The following is a 10592-nucleotide window of genomic DNA, read 5'->3' as shown; positions in this document are numbered from 1 at the left end:
TTGTTTCCATGTTGTACCTTGATCCAAATTGGGTGTGATGAGAGAGAGATCATATCCTTAAAGAGAAAAGAAGTCTAAGAAGTAACAAGATCAGACAATAAGATATCTGGTTTTTTCTAAATTAAAGGGAATAGTCCTTGCACTTTGTTCAAACTCCACAGCTCCTTATCTGGATACAGATGGCACTCTCCTTTGCAGACAGCCCAAAATTGTCCCTGATCCTTGCACTGATGGAATGAGCACATCCTTCAAGGTTGAATATCACCCCCACGTTGCTGTTAAGGTAAGCCATTCCCCAATTGAAGGACATTTACTTGATTTCCAATTCTTTGCCACCACAAACAGGGCTTCTATAAATATTTTTGTACAAGTAATGTTTTTACCCTTTTTCATCATCTCTTCAGGGTATAGACCCAGTAGTGGTATTGCTGGGTCAAAGGGTATGCACATTTTTGTTGCCCTTTGAGCATCATTCCAAATAGCTCTCCAGAAGGGTTGGATGAGTTCACAGCTCCACCAACAGTGTAATAGTGTCCCAGATTTCCCACAACCCTTCCAACAATGGTCATTATCCTTCCTGGTCATACTGGCCAACCTGAGAGGTGTGAGGTGGTACCTCAGAGTTTTAATTTGCATTTCTATAATAATTAATGATTTAGAGCATTTTTTCATATGGCTATGGATTGCATTGATCTCATCATCTGTAAATTGCCTTTGCATATCCTTTGACCATTTGTCAATTGGGGAATGGCTTTTTGTTTTAAAAATATGATTCAGTTCTCTGTATATTTTAGAAATGAGTCCTTTGTCAGAATCATTAGTTGTAAAGATTGTTTCCCAATTTACTACATTTCTTTTGATCTTGGTTACATTGGTTTTATCTGTGCAAAAGCTTTTTAATTTAATGTAATCGAAATCATCTAATTGGTTTTTGGTGATGTTCTCCAACTCTTCCTTAGTCATAAACTGCTCCCCTTTCCATAGATCTTATAGGTAGACTAGTCCTTGATCTTCTAATTTGCTTATAGTATTGTTTTTTATGTCTAAGTCCTGTAACTATTTGGATCTTATCTTGGTAAAGGGTGTGAAGTGTTGGTCTACTCTAAGTTTCTTCCATACTAACTTCCAATTATCCCAGCAGTTTTTATCAAAGAGGGAGTTTTTATCCCAATGGCTGGACTCTGGGTTTATCAAACAGCAGATTACTATAATCATCTCCTGCTTTTACACCTAGTCTTTCCACTGGTCCACTCCTCTATTTCTTAGCCAATACCAAACAGTTTTGATGACTGATACTTTAATAATATAATTTTAGATCAGGTAGGGCTAAGCCACCTTCTTTTGCACTTTTTTTTTCCATTAAGCTCCTGGCAATTCTTGACTTTTTATTTCTCCATATGAATTTACTTACAATTTTTTTCTAACTCATTAAAGTAATTTTTTGGAATTTTGATTGGTAGGGCATTAAACAGATGGTTTAGTTTTGGTAGAATTGTCATTTTTATTATAGTAGATCTACCTATCCATGAGTAGTTGATATTTGCCCAGTTATTTAAATCTGATTTAATTTGTGTGAGAAGTGTTTTATAATTGTTTTCAAAAAGATTCTGAGTCTGTCTTGGCAAATAGACTTCCAAGTATTTTATATTGTCTGAGGTTACTTTGAATGGGATTTCTCTTTCTAGCTCTTCCTGCTGTATTTTGCTAGACATATATAGAAAAGCTGAGGATTTATGAGGGTTTATTTTATAACCTGCAACTTTGCTAAAATTGCTAATTGTTTCTGGTAGTTTTTTGGATGATTTCTTGAGATTCTCTAGGTAGACCATCATGTCATTTGCAAGGATTTAAACTTTCTTCCTTTATTTTTCTCCTTTCTATCTGGCAGGGAAAGAGAGAAATTTAAAAATGTAAGGAAATTCATAGGATTATAGATTTATAGTTTAGATTTAGGTTTGAAAGGAACCTTAGAGGTGATGCAATTTATTTGGCATTGTTGACAGGTGAGCAAACTGGGCTTGAAGAGATCTAGATCTGCCCAAAGTAAGCTGGCAAAGCAGAAATTTCAGTTTGGGTTATTCTAGTTCGGTAGTTATAGGGTCATATAGATTTAGTGCTAGAAGGCACCTTAAGGGGCCACTTCATTTATCTTCTAGAAAACCTAAAGAGGCTAAGTCTATTTATAATCACATAGGTAGCAAGTGGGAGAGTCAGGCAGGATTTGAACTCAGATCGAAGGTGGCTAAGAATTGAGTCCTGTTCCAAAGAGCTTAGCTGCATTCAATTAGTTTAAATCTTTTATTCAAATATTGTAAAAAGCATCTTCAAACCCTTGATATGACATTCAGCCTTCCTGCTAACTCCAGTGATGCCCTAGGGACTTGGGGCAGGTGGGTCACCTGGATACTGACTGGGCGAATTGCTCCTCCCACCACAGCCCTCTTCCCGCAGCCCCTGCCCTCCCGCTAGGGGGCGCTATAGAAGCCTGGAGTAGTTCTAGGCTTACTTTCGGTCTCTGTGGTCCTCGGTGACGACTTCCGCTCGAGACCGGAGCCCGGAAGTGCGGGGCAGGCAGCGGACGGTACACGCCGAGGGATCCCCGCGCTTCCCCGGGCGCCCGCTCTCACCTCCCGCCGCTGCTCCCACGACTGCTTGGCACGGCCGACCATGACGACCCCGGCGCCCCCCAAGAAGATCCTGGCCCCCACCGTGTCCCAGATCAACGCCGAGTTCGTGACCCAGGTGAGCGGGAGGGAGGGAGGGAGAGGAACCGGCAGACTAACCGGAAGGAGGACCCCGGGGTCGGGGGCGGCTGAGCCTGAACAGGGGAGGATGGGGGCTGGGCAGGAGGACGGGCCGGGGGGGGGGGGGGGCGAAAAAACAATAACAGAAAAGAAATTAATGGAGTAGCTTGTGGCCCCGCGCAACTTTCTCGTGTCTGCTATTAGAAACTGGGCGGAAGGGACAGCACCGGCCCTGGAGTCAGGAGGACCTGGGTTCAAATGTGGCCTCAGACACTTAATAATCACCTAGCCGTGTGGCCTTGGGCAAGCCACTTAACCCCACTGCCTTGCAAAAGCCAAAAAAATTAAAAAAAAAGAGAAAGAAACTGGACGGAGGTCACTATATTTTCTTTTTCAAGTCTATAAAGCAGAAGGAACGTGAGGAGTTTGCGGCTGAATCATAGATGGGAAGTGTAGTTTACTAAATGGGAAGCTTCTTGAGGAGAGGAATGGAATCTTCCAGATTCCGGCTCCTTGCACTGTGATTGTTTGAAGGGGGTTGAGGGTAAACAAAACCCAGCAAGAAGCAAGGGAGCAAAAACCTTAGTGAGGAGGAATTAGAGGAAAGGAAAGGGGGAAGACGGCATGGAGGGAAATAATTAGTACTCATAACTGTTATTGTGAATGGAATTAAGAGCCAGGATCTATAAATATGAACGGGATTAAAAGACAGAATCCTACTGTTTACAAGAAATACAGGCATCCTAATAAATGTTTTCAGATGAGGTCATTGAAGCTCATGTTAAATGCCTTGCTCATGATTCCATATTAAGAGTCCAAGTTGAGATTTTTACATAAAAAAAGAGGCAGTGCTGAAATTCTGAGTATTGAAGACCTGTTTTCAAATTCTAACTCAGACCATTTAATTAGGTTTGTGACAGGGCAAATAACTTGACTGCTGTGTGCTGAAAAGAGTTCCCTATTATGGTAAACTTAGATGGTAGAACAAGTTCTTATACCAAGTTCTTAATCACAGCCCTTGTATTTTTATATAAACATGAAATGAATATGTGAATTAAAAATCATTTTTAGATACTTTAAAAAAATTTTATCTATTTTTTTCAACTATATGTAATAGTAATTTTCAGCAAACTTTTTTTCCAAGTTTTACATTTTTCTCCCTCTCTCCCTTCCCATCCTCCCCCCTCCCCCAGAAAGCAATCTATATTAGAAGAGAGGGACAAGTAGAAACCAGTAACATTTCATTCAGTTTTAGAAACAATCCAACATGAAGTAATCGTTTACCAGGACTAGGGGATGCAAGATATTTAAAAAAAATTTTTTTCAACTGCAAAACACATTTTCTTTTCCTACTACCTCCTCATTAAAAAAGAAAATGAAAATCATTCTAACATGTATGCATAGTCAAACAAATTTCCACATTGGCCATGACCAAAAAGTTTGACTCTTTGCAAGAGATATTTTGGAGGCAGAATCATTATGACTTGGCAATTACATATGTAATTGAGGAAGATAAGGAGGAATTGAGAATGGTAACTAATTGAATGGTGCCACCCTTAGCATAAATAGTGAGTCGTGTTCGAGTAAAAGGTTTTGGAAAAGTCATAATGGATTTGGTTTTTAGACCCAAATTTATCTTACAGATCATTTATAGCTAAAAAAAATGCTATGATTGTATAATATATTGAAAATATTTGTTTTTGCTTAAATTTCCAGTTAGCATGTAAGTACTGGGCTCCACATGTCAAGAATAAGTCTCCCTTTGATTCAAAGGTAAGCATTTTTAATTTGTATCACAAATTTTCTAGATAGCATAAAACTTTGGACTCCTATTTAGGTAAATTATGAGCATCAGCTAACTTTGCATATATGTTTGTGTTTAAATAATTTGAGCTTTTAAACCAGTAAGGAAAAAAACGAAAGGAATAGGAATTCCTTAATTTAGAGGACCTAAGGAAGACCAGTTTCAATAAAGGGATGGAGAGTTTAAGTGGTCATATGTAACAATGCTAAAAATCTTCACTGTGCCAATGAATGAAAGTAACTTAAACTCAGTTCAACGTGAGATAGGCCAAATTCCTAGAAATGGTTTATTCTACTTAAATCTATGTAAAAATGGTCCTTAAATAGGATAGAGATTGATTTGCCTTGACATGATTTAGGTTGTATATACGACCTTTAGGAATTTTTCCTTTTCCTTGTAATACAGAAATACCAAGTACTGGGAAGATTTTGCTTCTTAACCATTTTGAATAACATCAGTGTCATTTTGCCACTAGTTGAGAAAGTAGAAGAGATATACCATTTACTAGTTGATTTCTATACATACATACACACACACACACACACAATTATTTTAGTTGAAATTTGCAAAATCAATAAACTTCTCCCAGAAATCATAATATACTGAGGATGGAGACCTTTTGCTCAGAACTTAAAAGACTGCTACATGTATTTCAATTATTCTGGAGAGTGTGTTTTCCAAGTGCATTAAATGGAAAGCTTGAAGTATCCTTGAAAATGTTAATAAAATATTTTTCATAATCTTAATGATTACTTCTGTTAGGTATGATACTTTTCCATTTGAATTCTGAATTTTAAATTTAAAATTAAATTTTTAAAAATATTTTTTCACTTTTTCCAAAACATGTCACATAATTTGAATTTTTTTATGCTACCTTATTTATTATCCTATTAATCCAAATATAGATTGCACATTTTCCCTTATTTTGATTTGTAAGAAACTTTGGTGCAACTTTTCTTAGGTACATATGTTTTTTACTTTTTATACAATTTGTGAGATTTCATTTGGATTAATACTGTTCTACAGTTTCATATCAATTTGTTTGTTCACTTAGCACGTATTGTGAAATGTTGGTTAAAATCATCATATTTCTAAAACAGATCTGTCTTGTATAATTCTAGGAGTTGAAAACTACTAATTAAATTTTAATTATTATCTGAAAAATGAATAGAATCTATCAAATAGCCTTGATTCAGTATTGCAAATTTATTTTGATAATAGGTCATTGAAGCCATATATGAAAAAGAGATCGTCAGGTCAAGGTAGGCAACATTTTATTTTCAAGTTTTAGAACTGACTGATTTTTTTTCCTCATCTTACTAACTCAATATGTATTATAGAAATAATTAAACTAAAGGGTGGCTCTAACCACCTAAAGGGTGGGTCTAATCACCTAAAGCCTCTGAAGAGTCATACTTTACCTTTTTTGCCACTCACTTTTTTAGTTTAGGATGCAAGAATTAAGTTTCAACAAAATTTTATGTGTTCAAAGGCAACAGGAATCACTATTCTATGTAATGTTTCATCATCTCCTTTTGTATGTTGAACGTAATCAAAAAGAACTTTTTGAAATAATTTCAGTTTATATGTCGATAGCTGTAGTAAGTGATGAGATAGAAATCTTACGAAAGATTTATTTAAGATCTTTCAAATTAAATCGACATGAACTATAATAATCAGTGACTTCAATGTAAAATTTGATTTGAGGGAAAATGATGAAATATCATCTGGAAAGCATGGGACATTGTCAAGCACTGAAGGAGAGAGAGAGAGAGAGAGAGAGAGAGAGAGAGAGAGAGAGAGAGAGAGAGAGAGAGTGTGTGTGTGAGTGAGTGTGTGTTTGTGTGTTTATATACACACTTGTGCAGCCATCCATCTCTGTCATTGATATTTTTTCAAGGAGACAATTGGGAAGTCACTGGTTATCATGTATTCCAAAAAATCAAATGATGTTTTAAAAACCTACAGAAAAGAAAAAGAAATTGCAGATAAACACTTCTTTTGTAATATATAGACTTGTATAATTGTCTAGGGACATTAAAGGTTAGGTGACTTGCTCAGGGTTTGAATCTTGGTTTTCCTGCTTCCAAGGTTAGCTGTCTTTCCATCTCATTGTAATACTGACTTTTTAAAAAATATACTATATACTTATACTTATTATCTGTATGTGTATGTAATATATATTATATATACACATATATTTCCCCATAATTATATGTTAAAACAATTTTTAACATTTTTTAAAAACTCTTTGAGTTTCAATTCAGTCCCTCTCTTCCTTTTCTCTAAATCACCTCCTGTGCTTTTATTTAGATCATTGATTTGTTGGAATAATGCTCAAAATTGACACCAAATTAGAAAAAATTGATAAGGATGAAAAGATGTATGGTACAATTAAAGTTACTCTTTTATAAAAGTAGCTATTCATACAAACTCCTCATGCTGAAAAAATAGATATAGGAACAGAACTTGATTAAGTATAATAGGGGTGGCTAGGTGGCACAGTGGATAGAGCACCGGCCCTGGAGTCAGGAGTACCTGAACTCAAATCTGGCCACAGACACTTAATTACCTAACCGTGTGGCCTTGGACAAGCCACTTAATCCCATTGCCTTGCAAAAACTAAAAAAACAAAAACAAAAAAAACAAAAAACCAAAATAAAGTATAATATCAAACAGTCCTCATAGTGAAGAGGAAAAATCAAAAATTTGATTTTGTAAAGTTAAGAGACATGGCAAGCAGTAGTAATACATGTTTACATTATAAAATCATTTGCAAAGTCCTGTACAATAGAATAGTGAAAGATTGTTGTCAGTATCTCATAGAGCATTGAAAAGCAGTGGAAGGAAAAATGAGTTTTAGAAAGTTTTGTTCATAGACTGGTAAAATTAATTTTTTCTAAGAGCATTTAACACTGGAAGGAGAACAAGAAGCAGAATAGAAATTTAAAAATGTTGTCAGCCTTTTTATAGTGAACATACTTTTGTCATTTATTGACAGTGAAGCCATTACTTTAGGCTTCCTAGGCAGTTAATACAGAGGAGAGGATTTTGAATCTGGAATCAGGATGACTTGAGTTCATATCTAGGCTCAGCCACTTACTAGTTATGTGATCCTTGGCAAGTCATTTCACCATTGTGGTGAATGGGAACAATAAAAGTAATTACTTCCCTGGATTGTTGTGAGGGTCAAATGAGAATAATTATAAAGGGCTTAGCACAGTGGCTGGCATATATGAAGTGCTATTTAAATGGTAGCTGTTATTGTAATATTACATTATGACTCAACATCTTGGTCCTTTGTGCTTTATGAAGAAGTGGAATAGGGATTACACAAAATGCAGATGGAGTTGGATAAATGCAATTTTGAGAGCATACATAGATCTATATTTAAGATAGCTGAAAGAGGGGAGAGTACGTACCCATGATTGGAAAAAAATAAGAGTACTATTGAAAAAAGGCAGGTAAGAGAACATCAATAACTGTGTCAACTCCAATGTTTATTTTTTTATTTCTATAAAATTTTTATGAAAACAACCCACTTGTATATTGTGAATAGTCTTAATGGTAAGAAGACAAGGGAACAGGCAGGTTTTCACAAAATTGTTATAATCCAAATCACATCTTTATAGTCTCATAGTTGACTGAAAGCTGCAGAGACTATATGACTATATCGTACTTGTTGACTATAAAAAAAAGTATTTGATTAAGTGGAGCCGAATAACCTTACATATTCTTATTTAGTTTAACGAAAGTGTCAACTCTCTCATACATAGGCTAAAATTATACAGAATTTCTTGATAGATCCAAGACAGAAATTACTGTGGATCTTTGTCATTAGCTTTAGACGAGGATATCCAGTACAGAATCTAATTTGAATTTGAAGAGGGAATCTAATTGTATGCAACAGATCTTTCAAATATATGTTTGTGGATGATTTTATGCTGGTTATGTGAAGCGCTTGCATGTTACTGAGCCTTCCAAGTAAGATTTATAGTCATAAAGAAGAGTTCAACCTAACAGTTGATTCCGGGTAAGCCAAATGGATGAAGAGCAACAGATGATGTTTAAAAGCTAGTATATTTTGACTTTTTTGTGTGTTTTATTTTTAGAAAGTAGATTTGGAGAAATATTGGAAAAGGAGAAGTAAACTTATAAATGTCAAGGTGTAAATGGGCATTTTTGGATAATTATTATGATTTCTGCTTTAATAGAAGATAAAATCATGCACCTAAAATTGGTAGTTTAAAAAATTTTTAGCAAATATTTAATATCAGAACCTACTGCTAAACCTCACCAGAATTTTACAGTGTTTTTTTGAGGCTTTTATTTAAATTTACCGCTTGTTCCATTGATTTCCTTGGGACTAGTATGTGATATCTTTGCTACTTTTAAAGTATCATTGGGATAAATGAGTCATATATGATTCTCATCAATCAAACATGTGCCATCTCTGGAAGTTGCTCTGAATCTTTATTTTATTTATACATTGAATCTTCACCTGGCAAAGAACAGGGTTGAACTAGATCACCTCTGATGTCCCTGTTAGTTCTAAACCTATGCTTCTTTCATTTTTAGAATAAGGCAGGGGCAGCTAGGTGGAATAATTACCTAGCCTTGTGGCCTTGGGCAAGCCACTTAACCCCATTTGCCTTGCAAAAAAAACTAAAAAAGTAAAAATAAAATAGAATAAGGCAACCCATTCTACTTTGGGACATTATTAATTGCTTGGAAGTTTTCCCTTGTTATTGAACTTCAAATCTGCTTTGGGCAGAATTTATTAGGTTTTTGCAAGGCAAATGGGGTTAAGTGGCTTGCCCAAGAAAGTTGGTGGTGGGGACACCCCCCCCCCAAATTCATGGATATTAGCTTCAAAACCCTTGCTCTTTGAGGTTTTTCTGCCAACACCTCCTGTTTTTTTTTTTCTGAAGCATTTGTTCTATTTTAACTTTTTCTTGCCATCTCTTTGAAAATACTTCAAATCAAGAAGAGGTACAAATTGCTGTGGTTTTTTTTTTTTGCATATGTATGTATCTATCTATCTATATATATATGTACACACATATGCAATTTTGGTTTTAAGATTCATTGGTGTACAAATAATAAATTCACTTAAAAGCTATCAATGGTTTTTAAGCAGTGAACACTTGGCTGTGTTATTTGTAACAGCTAAATTGTGTGACTGTCATTTGCTAGACTCACTAAGATTTATAATGGCAGTCCTAACAGCTATTTCTTCACCCTTTACACATTTTCATGCACTTAAAGAAAAACTGAACTGATTGCATTCCGTCCCAAAGTCTGAAAGTTCAAAAGGTGAGAAGCGTTCTACCATATTTCAGCTACAAAGTGTATTTAAAAATTTAAATGGCCATTTTTGAGTCTAGTGCCTAAGGTATCCATTTTCCTGAACAATGATGATTTGGAGGTCATGGGTAATATGGGAATAATTTGATGTAAGATTTATTAACTTGTTTCTAGTCTGTCATAATACAAAATTTATTACCATAAAGTTCTTTTAATATTTAACTAGAAACATTGAATCTTTTAATACTTTAAGACAAGTCAAAGTTCCTTCAGCATACTTGGAATATGTATTGGTATTGGTATCTAACTGAAAGTAATAGGAGAATATTTTTATTTTTGACCATATTAGTTGCCTGGAATAATAGTGTATTGTTGAAAATTGAACAGTTTATCAAATCACAACATTGGTAGTAAATAATCATTTTCATTATTATTTCGGTTTAAAATGATTACTTCAAATGAGTAACTATTTGTAAGGTTGTAAAAGTGTTTGTAATTATCTTTTTTTTAAAAAAGCATTCCAAATGATGATTTTTCTCCTAATGCAGAATATTTTATATTAATCAATTTTTTTGAATCCTTATTTGCTAGTCATTTTTCCTTATAACCTTGAGAAGGAAAGAATTATAGAATTTTTGATTTGCTTACCCTATGCTTTATGACAACATTTTAATGTACATGCAAGATTTATACACTGAAGAGAGAAAGTAATTTCAGAGGGAAGGAATAGGACTGAG

General features: G+C 34.9%; 1 protein-coding gene across 2 annotated transcripts in view; it reads left to right on the top strand.

The window, feature by feature from the left end:
• The first annotated feature begins 2571 nt into the window (after positions 1–2571).
• The window catches only part of AQR (aquarius intron-binding spliceosomal factor), a 100146-nt gene continuing 92125 nt past the window's right edge, over positions 2572–10592 (top strand). For both annotated transcript variants that reach the window (XM_074235046.1, XM_074235045.1), the window contains exons 1-3: positions 2572–2742; positions 4461–4517; positions 5770–5810. In XM_074235046.1, the coding sequence (XP_074091147.1) occupies positions 2668–2742; positions 4461–4517; positions 5770–5810 (173 nt within the window). In that variant the 5' untranslated portion in view covers positions 2572–2667. The remainder of the gene's footprint in view (positions 2743–4460; positions 4518–5769; positions 5811–10592) is intronic.

This window comes from Macrotis lagotis, chromosome 4 (genome assembly GCF_037893015.1).
Source record: "Macrotis lagotis isolate mMagLag1 chromosome 4, bilby.v1.9.chrom.fasta, whole genome shotgun sequence".
Classification (NCBI taxonomy): Eukaryota; Metazoa; Chordata; class Mammalia; order Peramelemorphia; family Peramelidae; genus Macrotis; species Macrotis lagotis.
Note: the sequence above shows the minus strand (reverse complement) of the source record. Positions and strands in the feature narration are given on the sequence as shown.